Raw genomic sequence first — 21,350 nt, 5'->3', positions numbered from 1 at the left:
TGTACCATGTGCATGCCCGGTGCCCAAGGAGGCCAGAAGGGTGTCGGATCCCCCCAAACTGGAGTGAGCTGCCATGAGGTTCCTGGAACTGGAACCCAGAGCCTCTGGAAAGGCAGCCAGTGCTCTTATCTGATGAAACATCTCTCCAGCCCCCTAAAAATAAATTCATACGTGAAACTGTCATCTGTTGGGGTTAACTGCACTCAGAAGCATTACAAAATGATTATTTCCTTTCAAAAGCTATACTTTTTAAAAAGGATTTCTTTTGTTCTTAATTATGTGTATATGTCTGCTTGTGTGTGTGTGTGTGTGTGTGTGTGTGTGTGTTCATGTCTGTTGAGTGCCCAAGCAGGTCATAGGAGGGTGTGGGATCCCCTGCTGCTGGAGTCACAGACAGTTGTGAGCCCATAGTGTAGCTGAGAACAAAACTTGGGCCCTCCGCAGGAGCAGCCAGAGCTCTCAACTGCTGAGCCGTCTCTTCAGTCTCTACTTTCAGTTTTTACTAACGGGGGACAAGCATAGCCATTCCCAAAACAGGTGTGGTCAGCTGGTGTTGTCATGTGTAGTTTTCGAGATTATTAGATTATGGGTGTGTTTTTCCATTTCTAAAAACTAATATTATAATATTTACCATCTTTCGAAGTTCTTTTTACCTATCACTATATTCTCTATGGACTCCTATTATAAATGGTGTGAGCTATATAGTTTTAATGGCCCTGTATGGTTGTGTAGTTTTGTTTTGTCTTTATTTGCTTTTAAAAACCTTTTACATTTTATTGTGTGCATATATGAGTGTAATATACGTGTGTGTGCTTATGTGTGCATGTGTATGTGTGTGTGCTTATGTGTGTATGTGTGTGCGTGTGTGTGTGTGCATGCAGGTGAGCAGATGAGCAGAGGTCAGTTCTTTCCTTTGGTCATGTAGATCCCAGCTGTCAAATTCATGTCAGACTTGGCAGCCGACCCCCTTCTCCACTGCGTGGTCCCATATGCTTTCCTGTTTCTCTTCTCAGCGGTGGTGCCTTTCTGACAGCCGTCAAGGCCCCAGCCCCAGGACGACAGCACAGTGACGTCTTTGTGCGAGCCCCACACCATGGGCATTCCTTTGAATACAGAGATCTTGAGGATGCAGGAGTCCCCATGTAGCCCTCTGCTGTCCCCTCACAGCCTGGTGCTGTCCACGCAGACGTTCTTAGCTCTGTGTGCGCGTGACTAATGCTGACCTGATAGGCATCCTGCAGCACTTCCTGTTTAGTCTGCATCTCCTGGTGACTACTTCCTTGACGCATCCTGGGTGTTTTCCTGTTTTGCCTGTCTTCATTAGGATTGCTGTATTTTGCTGACTTGGGGATTCTTTGTAAATTCTAATTGCTGTCCAGTACAGACCATTGAGGTGTCTTGTTCCATCGAGTCCTTCTCTTTTAAGATGGTTCCCAATAGGCTTTCCAGCGTCAAACGACAGCAGTAAGCTGGAAGCCCCGTGCATTTGGAGAGCACAGACCGTCCCTCCCTGAGTGGCTTCCCTTGGCCACATGCTGCGCTGCAGCTCATGGCTGCCTCCTTCATGTGCTGGTTGACTGAGAACCACGGCTTGTCGCTGCTGCCTTGAACAGAGGCAGCAGCACATGTGGCCTAGAAAAGACCAAAGTTCACAGTCGGTACAATTATAATTCAAACTGTCCTAAGTTGGAAACCACTTGTGTACTTATTTAATTTTTATTATTCTGTGTGTGTGTGTGTGTGTGTGTGTGTGTGTGTGTGTGTGAGAGAGAGAGAGAGAGTCAGAGGACAGTAATTGTACTTAATAACACTGGTCAAGTATTTCTAGTATGTATGTTTAAGGAGCCAAGGTTAAGCCCTTGACCACGTATTGGGAAGGTCCGAAGGGACGGTATTCAAGAAACATGACAACTAAACTAGGTTACTCTTAAACTGAAAACAGCCCCTATCAAACCATGCTAATCAAATCAGACAGATACAGGAAGACACCAGCCAAGGGTTAGGAGAGACACAGCCACTGTGGCTCTAGCCTCCATCCTCGAGAATACTGCTGAGTGCACGACTGCATAAAGCTACAATGCCTGGTGGCGCTCCATGAACTAAAGACCCAAATATGAGAGGTTAAGTCCAAGTCTTTGCACCTTGCTATCCCCTACCTGGGTGCTCAGTTTAAATTGTCACTTTTAGTTTTGTTCGACACAAACTGTTATCTCTGGCATGCATCTTAATCTATATTAAACATGCGATGCAGCCAGCATACATTGATACTGTGCTGTGGTCATTAAAACAGAAGGTCACCTGTGCTTCCTCAGGGAAGTTAGATGATGGCATGAGCAGTTCTGTCTTCTGCAGCCTGTGTTTTCCGGCTAAGCCTTCAGAATCAAAAGCCCAGGCTTTAAATACACTCAGTAGATTATTATTTGTTCTTAATTGTCAAATGCTGACTTACCAGACATGTTTAACCTGTGTTCCAGTTGTCTGCTTCTGTCCTTTTCCCAGGCTCTGTGTGAGCTGTTGTCGGTAGAAGACACCAGAAAGGCTTGCCTCACCCTTCAGCCCGAGGACAAGGCTGCACATGATCAGGGTCTTCGCCCATGGTGCCTGATGTTGTTACAGAACGCTTGTGAGGAAACACTCAGTTCTCCAGCACCAGAGGAGCCTTTAAAAACAATTTATGTATGTTATTATATAGTGTCAATCCTTCCGTGAGGAAGATGGGCCTCTAAAAGGATCGCATCTTGCACAAGACTAACATTCCCCACAAGGTAGGAAAGCAATGCATTTAAGGTAGTGTCTGTGTTACAAGGGTTTTGAAAACATACTGGCTAGCTGATGCAATCACCATCTCCTGCCTGAGCAGCAGGCACCTCACAATGAATCTATCACCCTAGCACTGAACATGTTATTTTTTTTTTTTTTTTTAATCACTGCTGGGCCTGCTCTTGAACACGTTATCTTAACAAGTGTGTGATGCGGAACCCGGATGAATGGTAGGGAGTATTCTTACTGACTGAATATTCTTTCCAGTATATCCTCTACCAAAATTATTTCAAACACACACACAATCTACTATTCAGTCATTTAGCAAGGACACATGGGTGGGAAAAATTAGGCACTATGAAGCCTCAAAGAAACTCTTTAAAATACAAGCAGCATTACCAACAACACAGCATGACACATGATGTGAAGTAGCCTTGTGTTCACTGGAAATCCCCTTAAGAAGTCCCAAGATGCTTTTACTGACCTCTGGTAGGGTGAGAAATGGCCTCGTGGATCGGACTCGGTGATTGGCTGTGTTGGTTAGCAGCATGCCGTGATGGCAAGGCGTGGAGTGGGGTGCTTAGGCAGTGAGCTGTGTCTGCATTTCCAGCTGAGTGGATGTGAAGTGATGGAACAGCAGACACACAGTAGGGCGTGTGTAGACTGCCTGCTTACAGCAGACACACAGTAGGGCGTGTGTGGACTGCCTGCTTACAGCAGACACACAGTAGGGCGTGTGTGGACTGCCTGCTTACAGCAGACCACAGTAGGGCGTGTGTGGACTGCCTGCTTACAGCAGACACACAGTAGGGCGTGTGTGGACTGCCTGCTTACAGCAGACACACAGTAGGGGCGTGTGTGGACTGCCTGCTTACAGCAGACACACAGTAGGGCGTGTGTGGACTGCCTGCTTACAGCAGACACACAGTAGGGCGTGTGTGGACTGCCTGCTTACAGAGCTGTGGGAAGGCTGAATTCAGCGCTGAGTTACGCTAGTTAGTAAGGACTGGGAAGAGATTACACGAGGCAGCTGTTGTGTTCTCCTGTGCTTTCTTTCTTAATTACAAAGCCTACTGTACACACACACACACACACACACACACACACACACACACGCACATGCACATGTATGCACGTACACACACATGATCACACATACATACATGTACATGTTCTCTCTCTCTCTCACCCACACACCCACACACATGTACACTCTGGCACACTCGCACACGGACATGCACATGTATGCATGTACACACATGCACATGCGCACACACACAGAACAGCTAACCACTGGTCTTAAAAGTCTTTTATGATCTCAAGGATTGCATTTTAATTTGAGTTTTATAAAACTGTTTCATGGATCTACCCACACAGTAAATGAGATGTAATTTGACATGCTGGGAAAGAGGCTGGGCTCATTGACAAGTATTTACCTTAGATAGACTTTCTTCCTTGCAAGAAATGACTGTGACCTTTCTTTATCCTTATGTTTGAAATAAATGAAGGCTAGCCTTTTTCTAAGGGTTAAGAAAAAATTAATCTTCAAAAATGATAATTTTCCACCAACTTGAACTTTTGGTATTGTTTCTGGTTCCCCTTGCTGAGAAGTTGCCTCGGTCTTAAATGGCAAATGGTGACACAAAATTTTTATCATTTAGTCCTGAGGTCAGAAGTCTGAAATCAGTCTAACAGTACAACATGTGGTGTCCAGGAGCTGTGTTCCTTCTGACGGAATTGGATGGTGTGCTGTGAAGCTCTTCCTCCCTCCCTTGTCATCCTCTGTGGGCCACCACATTCCTCCCTCATGCCTGCGTCTCCTTGACCTGCCTTCCACAGCCACACCTCACCTCACTCTCACACTCCTCCCTCTGCCTTTGTACTCACACCAGCCTGGCTCAGATCTTACAGAACATCCTTCTCCTCGTTTCAGGGTCCTTGACGTCATCATATTCACAAAGCCCTTTTAATTTCTCACTGTGTAGCCCTGGCTGCATGGAGTTAGCTGTGTGGACCAGGCTGCCCTTGAACTCACATAGATCGGCCTGCTGGCATCAAATGCATGTGCCAAGGCTGGAAAGATGGCTTAGCAGTTAAGAGCACTTGCCCACAGGGGCCTATAACTTCAATTTCAGGGAGCTCTAGAGCCCTCTTCTGGCCCCCAAGGGTACAGCACTCACGGTACACTTACATGCACTTACATACACTTATACACGTAAGGTAAAAATAAATCCTTAACCAAACAACAAACAAACACGTGCACCACATCTGGTTTTGAGAAATCGTTTTTGCCATGGAAGCTGACATACATCCTAGCAATCTGTTTTATGTTAGTGTGGATCTTTTGTCTTAGTGGGGAAAAGATTTATCTTGGCCCACTGTAAACTTGTTTTATTAATTTTCATTTCCTTTATTATTAACCAGGTTGTGCAGCTTTCCCGAGACTTTTTGTTTGTTTGTTTGTTTGTTTGTTTTTGTTCTGTGAAATGTGTATTTGTGCTTTGCTCACTTTTGGGGTGGGGTTCTCTGTCATTGATTAGAAGGTGCTCTTTGTATGTTTTGGATCTCATGCTTTTCTACTTATTAGGTGTCACAGGGTGCTCCTCTCTACCCAGTTTGGGACTTGTGTGTTATTAATGTTTCTTTCATTCATTTGGATGTACAGATAAAGTTGATTCTGTATGTGTCTAGTTTAACATTCTTTTTTACCCTGAGCATAGGGAATATTTTCCAACTTTGTTGTTTCTTTTTCTCCAACACTCAAGAGACCATATGCGGCTGGAGGATCATGAGTTTGAGTCCAACGTGGCTATATAGCAAGAATCCTTAAAAACTAGTTTGATTGTCCATTAGTGTCTAATACTGTGGTGGTGAAAGCGGAAGTGAGTGACCATGGAGCTGAACCCAGAGAGGTTCAGAGACAGAGGAGGAGTTGACATGGAACTTTTAAAAAATATATATTTTATTAATTTATTCATATTACATCTCAATCGTTATCCCATCCCTTGTATCCTCCCATTCCTCCCTCCCTGCCTCCCATTTGACATGGAACTTTGAATTAATACACAGGGTATTTCTGCTCCTATGTGTTCACAATTGCCTTAGCATTAAGGAAATCAAGAATCCGTGATAAATTATGAGGCAGCTAAAACATTTTTAGTTTCAAGCAGAGGATAGCCTCTGTGTAGGAAGCCCAGGTTGCAGCATGCATGGCAGGGTGAAGGCCTCTCACCCTGTGGTGGGCTGACTCACTTTTAGGAGGATGTACCTACTTGTTTGAAACTTTGGGGAAAGGTATGGACTGAGTAAAGAGGAGCTGGCATTTCCGTGATGTTTTGTATGTAGCAGACACTTAAGGAATTCAATTTCAGCAAAGCCCTTGTGGCTGGAATTCACAGCAGTGACCACAGCACATTGTGTGACTGTTGGCCGAGGCTTTGTCTTTAGTGCTTAATAGGCAGACACATTTTGAGGAAGTCTGGAAACAAAGGCAAATGAGTAAACTGGGTAATTCCATTTTTGCTGAAACAGACAATGATTTTGCATGGAGTTTGTGAATACTCTGAAAGCAATTTAGGTGACTAGAGAGGCATTCAGGTAGGTTCTTCCTGTGCCCGGGTTCAAGTTCCCTGCGAAGTGCAGGCTGTCCTTGAACTCAGATCTCTTGTGTCTCCACCCACAGACCAGTGGATTAAACCAAGAGTCTTAGGCACAGGAGGCAGAGGCTCAATTACTGCCCCATATCTCCAGGCCCATGTTTACTTTTCCTCATTTTGATTTTTGAGATGGGCTGGCTGAATCTTGCAATTCTCCTGCCTTAGCCTCTTAAGCACTAACATTACACATCACCCAGGGTCTTGCTGTATATAGCCCTAGCTGGTCTCCAGTTAGGGACCCTCCTGCCTTTGTTTCCCAGCTCTGAGATTGTGGGTGAGCATTGCTGTGTTTGGCGCCCTGACTGATTTAAAGTCACCTTCACTTACCTTTGCCTTGAGATACATTTACTTTATTCATGTCAACAATATTGATCATCTTTTACTCATGCATCAGGCTGTCTCTCTGTTTCTCTGTATCTTTGTGTTTCTCTGTTTCTTTATCTCTCTCTGTGTCTCTCTTTCTCTTGCTGAGACAGGGTCTCACTATGTAGTTTGGAATTAGCTATACAGATCAGGGTGGCCTCAAACTCAGAGATCCATCTGCCTCTGCCTCCTGAGTGCTGGGCTTAAAGGTGTGCTTTTTGCCTCTTTCTTTCTTTCTTTTTTAAGATTTATTTATGTATTATAATTTATACAGTACTCTGCCTGCATGTGTGACGGCAGGCCAGAAGAGGGCACCAGATCTCATTATGGATGGTTATGAGCCACTGTGGTTTCTGGGAATTGAACTCAGGACCTTTGGAAGAACAGTCAGTGCTCTTAACCTCTGAGCCATCTCTCCAGCCCCTCTTGTTTCTTACTTACCAAGTATCATCAGGTGTTGTGGGACATTACCTTTGCCTCCTATACCATACCCTTTTGTTTGTTTTGTCTGATGTTGGAAAAAGACAAAATAGCAATTCCACAGTGCACTATGGTAACAAAACAGAGTTCCCCTGTGAAGCCTGCAGGGTTGGGGTGAGTTCTCCAGAGAGGGGCAGCTGGGCTCATTAGTGAGACAGAACATGGAAGGAGGTAGCTGGAGACCTGGGTGTGTGAGTCCCACCAGTGCAGGGGCCACAGGTGAGGCCCCACAGAGTGGCTGCCCACCTACAGAGCAGCAGCAGTCACTGCCACATGTGCCTCTTCATTTTCACTGTACACTAGACCTCTTCAAGGGGCCGAGGATGTGGAGACCACAGTGAGACATGAGGGAATCTGTACCTCACCGAAGGACACCAATGATCAGATAGCAAGAAGTGACTTTAAGCAAACTGACACCTTTCAACTTGGAGGAGTGTTTAATCAGCTTTTAGTCTGGAGACAATTAAGGGGTTTTGTGAAAATTTTTCATTTGATAAGAACTAGGGTACATTACATTACAAGTTTTAAAACATTATATGCTACAATACTTAATTTTTTACGGAACAATTAATCTGGCCTACTCAGAGATTGGAATAACTTGAGAGAAAAATCTGGTTTTGCCACTTATTACACAAACGACACTTTATCTTTTTAAGTATTTGCCTATCAGAGACTATCAGTAATAAACCTGAGTAAGATCTGGTTCCCACACTGAGGAAGTTATTACATTAGTGAGCATAAAGTCACCCATACATAAATGTATCTTAAATAGATTAATAATAACAATAATAATCATGTTAATAACAACAACAACCAAAACTGTGTACCCCTGCCTATGGCAGTTTATCCTGGAGCCACATCTGAGTGGCCAGAGCCTGGGAACACAGATTCTTTGTTCTGTAGCGGTGTCATAGTAACAGAACTGAGAGCCTGTAAGGCCGGTACCTTGAGTCTCACTACTGTGAACTCTGGCAACACTCACAGGAGGGAGTGCTCTGGGGCTGCCTGTGGCATTTTTAGCCTTTTGGTGGGTGGAGTTAGTGGTCTCTGCACATTCCAAAGATTTACCTACCTAGGCTAGTAAGGGCTGAGGTAGCCCAAGCTGAGCTTGCACCTTGCAACACACCAGCCTCTCCCAAACACTGAAGGTCTGGTCATCCTGTGGGAAAGGGGCGTGTCTTTTTTTCCTCTGGGAATCTTGGTCCATACTTAAGAAAGTATTCTAAGTCCTACTATTAGGAGCGTGTCCTGGTGGGTTAAAGCTGCCTGGACGCTTGGGAACTACTTAGCCCTGAGAAGATGACCACAAGGCTGTGTAACTTTGCCGGTAGGCAAATTGAGGAGGGCAGAAAACAGGATCTTCTTGTGTGCACTGAAAGTTCCTCCAAGGCTGGGGTACTTCCGCCTGGGGGATTTGCACTGGAAGCTGCTGAGAGAGGAGGCAGAGAGTCTGAGATATTAGGCTGAAGGTTTAAAAAGATATATTTATTTATTATTACGAATACAGTGCTCTGTCTGCAGGTACACCTGCAGGGCAGAAGAGGGCATCAGAACACATTATAGGTGGTTGTGAGCCACCATGTGGTTGCTGGAAATTGAACTCCGGACTTCTGGAAGAGCAGTCAGTGCTTTTAACCTCTGAGCCATCTCTCCAGCCCAGGTTGAGTTGTTTTAATGTATTCCCAGGAATAGAGAATTAACATATTGTGGTGTCTGCTTTGCTATTCAAAAGGCAGTTCAGGAACAGTGGAGGATGTAGTTTAGTTTTATTTATCACCTTTTGACTTACTTTTTTTCTTTTTCCTTTGTGTTTTTTTGGCTTTTGTTTGTTTGTTTGAGGCAGAATACATGCATACATGCTCCAGGCTGACGTGGGACCTCTGCTCATCCTGACTCAACCTCAGAGGAGCTTGACTTTCTATGTGAAAGCCACCATGCCTAAGTTTCTGTTTGCTTTTGGTGTTGGAGACATGGCCTCTTGTAGCCCAGTCTAGTCTCAGACTCTGCATGTAATCCGGAGACTTGAACTTCTAATCTGCCTGCCACTCACTTTTGAGGGCCGGATTACCAGTGTGTGACAGCCACCATGCCGATTTATGTGTTGTTTGGGTGAGATTGGGGGGGGCGGGGTCAACCCAGGGCCTTGTGCATCCTCGGCAAGTGCTTTGCCACTGAGCCTCATCCCCTGCCTGAAATGGTTCTCGATGATTCCTGACTGCATGCATGGTATTTGACTTCCAATATTTGGCACTTTTCCCTCACTGGTTTGCTCTGTCTGATTTCTGTGACCTTAACCTTCCTACGGTCTGTTTTTATTGCCTAGCGTGAGGCCTGTCTTAGTGAGAGTTTTGTGTGGATGTGAGAAGCCGTGTTGTGTATTGTTGAAGAGAGTGTTCCTAATATCTGTAGTGGGTCCAGATGCTTGCTAGCGCTGTTTAGGAGAGACTTCCTAGAGCATATATCTTTTGAAATGCAGAGCTAATTCAGGGCCCTGTGCATGCTGAGCAAATGCTCCTCCACCCTGCAAGCCCAGCTTGAAGTGTCTCTCCTTAATTCTTGACTCTGGGATTAAAGGCTTACACCAAGAGAGAAGATAAATGGAAATTCTCCAGGATTTGCTCTATCAAATATTGCATAAGGACTTGAGGCTTGAAGCCATGTCTTTGATTTCTTTCTCTGTCAGTCCTGTGGGGTTTTGCCTCATGAGTTATTAGCTCTCACCCCTTCAGGAGTGGTGAGCTGACTGCCAACATGGATATTTCCCCTTTTTTTTCCAACGATGGCAATCTGTGAAATTAGTCTAGTTTCTCCATTTTCCCTTTTGGTTGAAGTTAAAATGGTATGCCTTTTGCCATCTCTCTACTTTATTTATGTATTTATTTGTTTGTTTGTTTTTTTTAAAGTCAAGGTCTCCTTGGGTAGGCTCTTGCTACTGTATCCAGTATGTAGATCAGAGTGGCTGCAGGCTGCCGGGGTTCCTCCTGTCCCTGCTTTTATGTCTAATAAATAAGAATATGATATGAGAAGATGATAAGGTAATAAAGGTACCAGATGCCAGATATTATGTTATAGAGGAGTTTATTAAATGAGCATGGGGAGAGAAGGAAAGGGGTTGGAGTACCCCAGAGAGGGGACGGAGGACAGAGACAGACAGGAAGAGAGGGGAAGAGTAAGAGAGGGGCAAGGTAGGTCTGTCCTTTTATATAGCCCTGGGCAGGGCCACATCCCTGTGGCAAGTAAGCAATGGCATCACAGGTAGCAGGATGCTAACACCTGCGCCTGCCCCTCAAGTGCTGCGATTATAGTCAAGTGTCACCACCCTGGCTATATGTTTAATCATTCTTATTGTGTATATGTGCAGTTACTTTCTCTAAATGCTCTCTGTGCAGCTGTGGGGCTTTCACATCATGGCTTGTTATTGATGGTGACACAGTGATTTCAGCAATTACAGCTGTGCAGTTGTGGCTACTTTGTGTCTGTTACGTAACTTTCCTCTGTTGCTTTTGTTCCTTACCTCCTCCCCCCCCCCACCCCCCACTCTTCCCTCCTTACGTTTTTCACTCAGCACTCTCAAATTACATTTATTCTTCCTTCTTCCGAATCCCAGGGACATCCGTGATAAGGTTCTGGAATGGCCCTTCCCTCAGGTGGCCGGTGCTCTCTTGCCTGGCTTTCTTTGGGGCAGTATTCTGGGTGGGACCTTTTCATACTGAAAATCTTCCTACCCTTTGCCAAAGGCAAAAGCCGGTTTCCTGCTCTGCAGCGTCAGACTGCTGTGCTAGCGCTGCCCTTGAAACCTTCCTAGGTTTTGCCTGCTGGTCCCTTCCTGCTGGCTTCTCTCTCCTGCAGCTCACCCCACTGGGGCTGTGGAAACAGTCCCGCCAAGGTTTTCACTGGTTCATGGCTACACGGGCTCCTGATGAGAAGCAGGTTTCACTCCCTTGGTCCAGTCCAAAAAGAGGCTTTCCTGTTTACTCAGTGGCTTCCTGTGTGAGGGTGAGAATCTTGCTTCAGATCTTTTGTGTTAGGATAAACTCGCTTTGCTTTTTCTTGAACTTTTTCCTGCCGCTGCTTCTCAGCACTCACTAGTTAACAACTGTATGTAACTGTACGGGCACAGCATACCTTACTGTTGACAGCCACCGATTACTTCATGTGGTGGTGTGGGACTGTTAGCCTAGAACATGGAGGCGGGGATAGTAGGACCCTGAGTCCTATGGAGCCTGGGCTGTAACGGCAGCCCTACTAAAAGTCATAACGGAGCTAAGGTCACATGACTTTACACCTTGTATGGTGCGCTTGTGACCTCTGCATTCCTATGAGGAAGCATCCTTAAAGATGGGCCAGCCGAGAAGCCAGTCATGGAACTTCCAGGTTGCTCTAACAAAGACAGCGGTTAGCTTCTAGTAAACAGTGTTTGTACGTCTCCGTCTGTGCTGTATTTACTAAGTGTGCAGTTTGTTAACCCTAAGTTTTATCAAATTGATGAACAGAAACTTTTGTTTTGACTTGAGCTCTCATGTTCTTACCGTACTTACAGTGATGTGCTCCTTTTACCTGCACTAGCTTGTTGCTTGAATTAATTGGTTTTGTGCTTTCTATAGAGACAGGCTTTCACTCTGAAGCCCATGCTGGCTCAGTTCTCATGTCTCCTGGCTTCTTGGTTATTCAAGTGAGCCACTAGGTTTAGACAGTTTTTTTAGGTACCCATTGGCCTGTGGTTTGTGATACAAATGATCCCATAGCTATTCTGGGTACGAAGGCTTGATTAGACAATCTGAAATATTTTTTTCTTATTTTTCACTAGCTCATTTCTTTCTGTATTCATTGTTTATTTACATATCTTTTAGATCTGTTTCTGCTTGTTTTGTATGTCATAATAATATTGTGTTATTTTTGTTCTTTTGCTTTGTTATAAATTTATAAATAGAAGTTATAACAGTACCTTTTGTTTTTTTGAGGCAAGGGGCTCTCTATGTAACCTCTGCAAGCCTGGAACTATCTGTGCTTCACCAGGCTGGCTTCACAGAAGTCTGCCTGCCTCTGCCTCCCTGTTCTGGAGTGCTGGGATTAAAGGCCTGCCCACCACGCTGTCACAATATATATCTTAAACACTATGAGGAATGACAGAATTTTCTCTGCCTTAGCCCAACAGCTAACTTAGAAACTGGGAAGTGGTGTAGTTGACCACATTCAGGTATGAAAGTGAAGAAGGGTTTTGGCTGAACACCCTAACCTGGACTTCAGCAGATTCTTCAAGAATACAGTGTCAGGCAGCAAGGATTACATAAGCACTGAACTGTAACAATTCTTTGTAAGTCTTTGATACAATATATAAGCACTTACTTTCATAGAGTGCCAGTAATTGTAGGTCTGACCACAAGCATTTATTTCGTAGTGTAATTGAATTATACTGATGAGTAATACCAACTAACCTTCATTAAGGTAATGTTCCTGTGAGGTGTCTGTCAGTGATAGTTGTCCTGATAGCAGAATAGCTGGCATAGCCGAGGATGCTAGCCTGGAGATGTCTACAGCATCTGCTCTGAGCTGGCGGTCATACCTGAGTGTTGTCTGGTGGTTCTTGAGTCTCTTTTGTGTGCTTCCTCCACCGGAAAGATGTTTTAAGAATTGTAAGAGCAATGAGTTTAGCTTGGAGAATGTTAGGGAATAGATCTTAACTATTTTGTCCTATAAAAGAAATGGATGGTGTTTAAACATCTTACATTGGCCTAACTCTTATGATGGCCATTGGAAGGCAAAAAGTTCAGTCTCAGAAAGTAGTAATTTGGTGGTGATGATGATAGTTGTTGTTGTTGTTGTTGTTGTTATTATTATTAGTAGTAGTAGTATAGACAAGAGTCACTCTGTAGTCCTTGATGTTGATGTCCTGGGGTAGCCTTGAACTTACAAAAACCTGCTTGCTTCTGCCTCTAGAATGCTGGAGTTCAAAGTGTGGCCACCACGCCCAGCAAGAATTTTAACCTACTCTGAATATTGTTTATGATAGTAGCACTGGCCATTAGGATCTCTTACAAGCCAGGGACCAATGTAGAATTTGAAAAGTGTGGCTCAAAACTGTATCTAGTCCATGTACTAAATTGTTGCCTTACATGTACTTTTCAGAACCCTCTAAAAGTTTTGTCCTTACTCCTCAAGAGTAATAAAAGGCTGATTTTTTTTTTTCTTTCTAGAAAGATCAAAAGGAGGAAGTGCCTGAGGAACTGCCAGTCCTTGGTGCAGCTGTTTCGGTTTCTCCTAAAATGAAGGCTAACTTAGCCAAGCTGTTTCAGGTTTTAAGCGAAGACGCCTCTGGGAGGCAGCTGGTGCCTGGACAAGGATATTCAAAGTGCAGACTGTGCTTCTGTCATTTAAATAATGAAAATCCTTTTAAAGGATTTTGGGAGGGGAAGTGTAAAGTGATTTTCAGGCATTAACATAATAGGTTAGATTAAGGAATGCTGTCTGGATTAAGGCGCATTATCCCACTGACACTTAAATACCCTCCTGTTGGCAGTACAAACGCTTTTTTCTTGTGGAGGAAAGTTAGGGTTTGTGTTGAAAAGCCTATTAAACACAATAATCTTCATAATTTAAAAACCCAAACCTGTCAACATTCCTCCCGGAAATATAACTCCTCCCAGTTTGTCCTCCCAGTGTGTATCTTGCACATCTCCCTAATCTTTTTTTTTTTTTTTTTTTTTGGTTTTTCGAGACAGGGTTTCTCTGTGTAGCCTTGGCCATCCTGGACTCACTTTGTAGACCAGGCTGGCTTTGAACTCACAGCGATCTGCCTGCCTCTGCCTCCCGAGTGCTGGGATTAAAGGCGTGCGCCACCACGCCCGGCTCATCTCCCTAATCTTTTGCTTTATAATTTTCCTCTTGAGTTGGGCATGGGGGCACAAGCCTGTAATCTCAGTTCTTAGCAGCTGAGGCCGGAGGCTTGCCATGAGTTCAGTCTAGCCAAGCCTGAGCAGAGTAGACTACAGAGCAGTGAGACCCTGTGTCCAAACCAAGCTGTATTAAGTCTCTTCCTGAGCATCCATTGCAGAATTGATTCTAGCTGTCTGTCTGTCTGTCATCTAATATTACAAGTAACATTTTATTATCTCTCAACTACTAATAGTAGTATTGGGGATGAATGTGTATGTGTGTGTGTGTGTGTGTGTGTGTTTATACATATATACAAATATATATGTTTGTGTAGATTTGTATATGTGTGCTTCCTCATTTTGAAAGTCTCTGTAACATTTTTTAAGAATTTATATATTTTACTTGATTAAAAAGTTGCACTTGTTAGCCGGGCGTGGTGGCACACGCCTTTAATCCCAGCACTCAGGAGGCAGAGGCAGGCAGATCACAATTCGAGGCCAGCCTGGGTCTACAAAGTGAGTCCAGGAGAGCCAAGGCTACACAGAGAAACCTTGTCTCGAAAAACAAAACAAAACAAACAAACAAAAATTGCACTTGTTGGGGCCATGGTAACAGAAGAAATGAATATTTATTGAATGTCAGTAAAGCGCATAGCACATCATATAGACGTTGTTTGTGTTTTACCAAAGGCTGCGCAGGAAGATGTCACAGGTGAAACTCAGATCCAGGGGGTTACAAGCCTTATGCTCAACCAGTGTTGTGGAGTTTCTGGTCTTCCCTCCTCTTACTTCTCAGCATGAAGTTCTGCTGTCCTCAGACGCCCCTCCTTCCCTCAGCCTCTGGGTACTAGAGTTAGAGTTAAGCACCTATTTCTGTGGCCTTGTTTTTAAAGTGAAAATATATTTATTGCTAATAAATTTTCAGAATCTGATTATTCCTTTATGTTAAATAAACATTAATCTCACAGTTTCCAAGAGTTATCTAAAATAGATGCATTAATGGTAAGGCAGTGATCAGAACATAGTAAAAGCTGAAAGGCCAAGAGTCCCCTCCAGCCTTATTTTTGTCCCCTGTGGTAATATAGTCTATTTATTTGACTCCCAGAGAACTTCATTAGAGAGAGGGAACAATTAACGTTCATAGTACAGCAAAAATTATATGACTCATAGGAACAAGCTCTAGTAAAAGACTTCTGCAATGAGCCCTGGTGAGAGGTGGGAGACACAGGGCAAAGCAGGCCTGTGCTCGTGCATTGAACATTGAACGGGTTAATGGAAAGTTCACATGCTGTAGAATCAGTTCAGATGCTATCCAAATCAAAATGGCCTTCTTCACAAAACCAGAGATGAATAAACAACTGAGTGAACAAAGCCCCCAAATAAACAGCCGCAGCAGCAAGTGGGCAAGCCGGCGCTCGCTGCTGTCCAGCTGTGCAGGAGGCGGGCAGGACCAATCTAGGCTGAAGGCAGAGGCTGATGCTAACATGACAGGATCTGCTCTTGTCTGAAGTAAAGTCAAAATGGAAATCTTAAAATTCACATGACCCTAGAGAGTTTTCACAGCTTACAGCAGTCTTGAAGAAAAAAACAAGAACAAAGCTGGAGACTTTGTATTTCCTGGTTCCAAAATATATCACCAATCTGCAGTAGGACTGAACGACAAAATAAAGAGCGAGAAATAAGCCCATGGGTAGTGGCAAACTCAACTTCCTTCAACAAAAGTACCAAGGACACATAATGAACAGAAACAGTCTCTGTAACAAATGTTTTTAGGGAAAGTGGGCATCCAGATACAGAAAACTGACATTACAGTCTTACTTTACAGGATCTGTAAAAACCAAGTTGATCCAGGTGTGTAATCTCAGCACTCTGGGAGGCATAGGCAGGTGGATCTCTGTGAGTTCGAGGCCAGCTTGGTCTACAAAGTGAGTCCAGGACAGCAAGGGCCACACAGAGAAACCCTATCATGAAAAATCAAAGAACAAACAAACGAAAACCAAGTTGAAATACTTTAAACTAGAACCCAAAAGCTACTAGGGAAAAGCAAGTAAAAGCTTTTTGCTATCCATTTAGGAAATAATAATGTTGGGTATGACACTAAAAGTACAGTCAACAAAAGCAGTCAGATGAGCATGTATAAGATGTGAACCTGTCTGCACAGCAAAGGAAACAATCAGGAGGGAACAATCAGGTGTGAACAGACAGCCTCCATACAGGAGGGAACAATCAGGTGTGAACAGACAGCCTCCATGCAGGAGGGAACAATCAGGTGTGAACAGAGAGCCTCTGTGCAGGAGGGAACAATCAGGTGTGAACAGAGAGCCTCCATACAGGAGGGAACAATCAGGTGTGAACAGACAGCCTCCATACAGGAGGGAACAATCAGGTGTGAGCAGAGAGCCTCTGTGCAGGAGGGAACAATCAGGTGTGAACAGACAGCCTCCATGCAGGAGGGAACAATCAGGTGTGAACAGACAGCCTCCATGCAGGAGGGAACAATCAGGTGTGAACAGCCTCCATTACAGGAGGGAACAATCAGGTGTGAACAGACAGCCTCCTTGCCTGTACCTGCTTGCGCCTGTTAAGAGGTGAAGATCTCAAATATAGAAGAGATTCAAATAATTTAGTAGTAAATTCCCAAATAACCCAACTAAAACCTGAGCAAATTATCTGGACAAATATTTCACTCCTGTGAGTGAGGTTTATATGAAGATGTGTTCAGCGTCACCCAGCTATCAAGAAGATGCCAGCCCAAACCATGAGCTGCACCTGCACCTGTACCTGGTAAGGTGGCTGTCATATTGGCCAGGAGTAAGAAAGACAGCCTCTGTGCACTGTTGGTAGGAATGTAAACTGATATATGCAATGTTCCAGCAATCCTACCTCTAGATATTGCAGTGAAATCGATCTTGGAACCTCCGTTCCCATGCTTGCCCGAGGGCTATTTACAATAGCCAAGATACAGAAACAACCCACACGCCTCCTCATGTGGTTTGAATGAGAGTGGCCCCCATAGGCTCATATATATGAATGTTTGATTATCAGTTGGTAGACTGTTTAGGAAATACAATCCATCCATCCTCACACCCATCTATCTAACTTCCTATCTTCCTTCCTGTCTGTCTGTCTATCTATCTATCTATCTATCTATCTATCTATCTATCTATCTATCATCTCTCAATCATTTACCTACGTACCTACCATCTTGTGGATCAGTTCCTGGTCCAGTGAACCTTTGCCTACATAAACTGTAAGCAAGCCCCAATTAAATGCTTTCTTTTATCATTTGCCTTGGCCCTGCTGCCCCCGAACAGCAATAGGACAGTGACTGAGACTATATAAATGGGTCAAGAAGAACGGCGTTAGTGTGGATAACCAGTGGAATATTACTCAGCCGTAGAGAACACAGAAAGCCTTTCATTTGCGAACAGTACGGATGCGCCTAGAGAACATTATATTGAGTGGGAATTAAGGTGGCATTGCAAGTACAGATACGGTATGCTGTCAGTTATATGACAAGTCAGCGCAGTAAAAAAAAGTAGGATGGTGGTTGTCAGACTCCAGAGTTTGGGGGGAAGTGGAGGAGCTGTTGATCAAGGGTGCAAAGTTCTGGACATCTGCCATACAGCACTGTGGCCCATAGTGGTAACACTGGATGGTGTAAAATCAATATTTATTTGCTAAATGCATAGATGTGCAGGTCCTCACCATGTTTTTTTAAATAAGAGTTTGTGTGTGTGTGTGTGTGTTTATGTGCACCACCTGTGTGCAAGTGCCTATAGAGGCCAAAAGGAGGCACTGAGGTTACAGGTAGTTGTGAGCCGCCCAGTGTGTGTGCTTAGTGATCACTTCCAATTTTATTTGTGATGTAGAGGCTTTCAGGGCTGCAGAATACCAGCACATTCTTAGGCCTCTTGAATGCATTTGCTGAAATCTTCTTATTAACATTTGGCAGACTTGAGTTGTATTTTCCAAAAATGAGTATGTTGGACAGCCTTGAAAGTGGACTCATTTTGTTTGTTACTTTGTAGTTAAGTGTCTTCCTCCTGTTGCCTGGCTGTCCCAGCATTCTTTGCTGCAGCGGGGCACTTGGGCACAGTAGGGACGCCATACACCCTCAGCACAGTCCAGGCAGAGCTCTGGACAGCATGGCTGCCCCTCACCTGGGAGGCGCCCTGTCACGCCTTCCTGCCTCATGGGAGACAGAGCACCAGATGCAAGCCTGTGGCTGGACCCCCACAATGGCTTCAGCTCCTTGTTCTCAGAGTTCTAGGAACTAAGTGGAGGGTAGCAGCTCAGTCCCTGCGAAGACAGAGCCTTTCACATAAAAAAAAAAAAGCAGAGCATGTCCCCTTCTAACAGGCCATTAACAAACTGTTTTTCACCCAGATTGTCCTTATCCTGGTGTTCTCCCAGACTTCCTGGTTCCTGTGTTAGACTTCCTGGTTTTGTGTCTGAGATTAGCTAATTCCCGGCACAGCTGGAAGTGACTGAACAGCTGTTGGTACTTTCTACAAATGTGGTTGAAGTCAGGGCTTAGTTTACTGACTGTGGGTCCACCATGCATTGTACATAACTGCACATTGTCCACTCATATGTCCTTACCTGAAATACACAGCCTCAGAGTTAGCCATCCTTACACACGCGGTCCATTGGCTTCTTTGCTGTTTCTTTAAAAAATGTCCATCGCTGTAATGAACTAATAAGAATTAAACGTTTCCAAGCCAACTTAAGAAATGGGCTTGGAACCCCTACCCAGATCTAGCCAATGGTCAGAACATTCTCCACAGTTGAGTGGAGAGTGGGATATGACTTTCTCACGTACTCTGGTGCCTCACATTTGACCATGTCCCCTGGAGGGGGAGACCTGGTGGCACTCAGAGGAAGGACAGCAGGTTACCAAGAAGAGACTTGATACCCTATGAGCATATACAGGGGGAGGTAATCCCCCTCAGGAACAGTCATAGGGGAGGGGAATAAGGGAAAAATGGGAGGGAGGGAAGAATGGGAGGATACAAGGGATGGGATAAACATTGAGATGTAACAAGAATAAATTAATAAAAATAAATAAATAAATAAATAAATAAATAAGAAACGGGCTTGGAACCCTAACCTCAAAACATCCAAAGTCAATCTTTTTATATTTACAACATGAAGGGGGATTTCGTTGCACTCAACTCATGCGTTTTTTAGACTCACAAATTGCTCAAAATTCTTCACATCAAAGCATCAAAACTAGAAACTTTGTGGATCTTGATTTTGGGTGTTTTGAGGTTAGGGTTCACTCTCTGACTTTATTCTTTTTCCATGTGCATAGCTGTTAAGCCACATGGTAGTAATAAAGTTTGTGGTCCCTTTATGACTTGAATTTGCTGTTATATGAGTCAGAAGCATTTTTTTTTAACTCACCCCGTTATATTGTATGTAAGTTTTGGAGCTGTATGGCTTGTGTGGTTGAGGTTGTGTGGCTCATAGGGTTGTTCTGGGGGTTTATCAACGGTAGCCCTGCATTTAAAGAGGAAAACAGTTTAAAGAAGATTGTTCAAACTGCTCATATGCTTGCTTGTCCGAGGCAAGGCAGGACCGTGTTGACTGTTCGTGTCTTGACATTTTCCTGCAGGAACAGAAGCGTGTTTCACCCACCAGCCAAGATGAACATGGTGAAGAGGATCATGGGGCGGCCTCGACAGGAGGAGTGCAGCCCGCAGGACAACGCCTTGGGCCTGATGCACCTCCGCCGGCTCTTCACCGAGCTGTGCCATCCTCCGAGGCACATGACCCAAAAAGAGCAGGAGGAGAAGCTGTACATGATGCTGCCGGTGTTCAACAGGGTGAGTCCAGCTTGCCGGGTCCATGCCTTCCTGGACTGCCGGGAAGGTCGGCGGTGCGTCTCAGGTGGGTCTTGTAGTCAGTCATCTGTAATCACAGCACCCGAGATTCTGAGAAGGTTGCAGGTTCGAGGTCAGCCTGGGCTACAGAGGGAGACCCATCTCCAAAACATTTCTTTTTTTTTTCACTCTACATTTCTGTAGTGAGAGAGGGTGCCTGACGTGGAAAGCGGCTGAGTTTAAGAAGAGGGAAGGTTGTTGGTTGCCATTGTGTTATTCCGTTGTGCTTCTTAATCTCTCTGCCATCCACTCTCTCTCCTTCCTGTCCTCTTCCCCTCCCTCCCTAGTTTCTGATTGACCCTATCATCTTCATTTCTGTATTGTCCTCTCTGTTGGCACATCTTCTGGGAACTGTCCAGGCATTTCTCTTCTCTTAATGGTCCATGCTGGTATTTAAGGATAAGAGGTTGATGTGTGGAAAGGTGGGAGCTCAGGTGGCACGATGCCGTGGCTCGGTTACCCAGCTTACATAGACGAGATCTCTCCTAGTTACAGTATCCACAGGGCTCGTTTTTTGAATGGGAGCAGGAATCTTTCATAAGCTTGGCGGCCAGTGTTTTCTTAAAGCCACCTGAATCTTATCAACCCCTGGATATGAGATTGAGTGTTCATATTAAGTACACAGATGCTCATTTAATCTTCATTTTTTTCTTGTACCACAGCCTTGTCCTCAGTCTGTACTGGTGTCAGAAACTTCAGTTGTTTATTGCACTAGAGAGGGACAGTCACTATTTTCTAGGTTGTAAAATAAAAATAAGATTATCCACTTACAGTGGTTGCTTTTATAATTACTGTGTTAACAATCCTGATCAACGAAACTTAAGGGGAACATAAGGTTTTGGCTCACAGTTTGAGGTCACAGACTGTCATGGTGACGGAGCTGCAGTGGCAGGAGCTTGAGGAGTCTGATCACATTGCTTCCACAGCCAGGAAGCAGAGAGAAACAACATTCAACCCTCAGCTTGCTTTCCCACATGCTAATCAGTCAAGGTGCATCTTCCTACCTCAGTCAGTATAAACTTGGTTCACACACCCAGAGGCCAGGCTAACCAGACAGCCCTCACAGGTGTGCCCAGAGGCCAGCCTAACCAGACAGCCCTCGCAGGTGTGCCCAGAGGCCAGCCTAACCAGACAGCCCTCACAGGTGTGCCCAGAGGCCAGGCTAACCAGACAGCCCTCACAGGTGTGCCCAGAGGCCAGGCTAACCAGACAGCCCTCACAGGTATGCCCAGAGGCCAGGCTAACCAGGCAGCCCTCACAGGTGTGCTCAGGGGCCAGCCTAACCAGACAGCCCTCGCAGGTGTGACCAGGGGTTAGCCTAACCAGACAGC

At 44.7% G+C, this 21,350-nt stretch overlaps 1 protein-coding gene across 1 annotated transcript in view; it reads left to right on the top strand.

Moving 5' to 3' along the window:
- Nucleotides 1–21,350, top strand: part of Wdfy3 (WD repeat and FYVE domain containing 3) — a 223,573-nt gene that overhangs the window by 51,508 nt on the left and 150,715 nt on the right. The window contains exon 3 of the mRNA XM_051170516.1: nt 19,752–19,962. Within this exon, the coding sequence (XP_051026473.1) occupies nt 19,752–19,962 (211 nt within the window). The remainder of the gene's footprint in view (nt 1–19,751; nt 19,963–21,350) is intronic.

Source organism: Acomys russatus, chromosome 28, assembly GCF_903995435.1.
Source record: "Acomys russatus chromosome 28, mAcoRus1.1, whole genome shotgun sequence".
Classification (NCBI taxonomy): domain Eukaryota; kingdom Metazoa; phylum Chordata; class Mammalia; order Rodentia; family Muridae; genus Acomys; species Acomys russatus.
The sequence above is the reverse complement of the archived record's forward strand: the minus strand, read 5'-3'. Positions and strand labels throughout refer to the sequence as shown.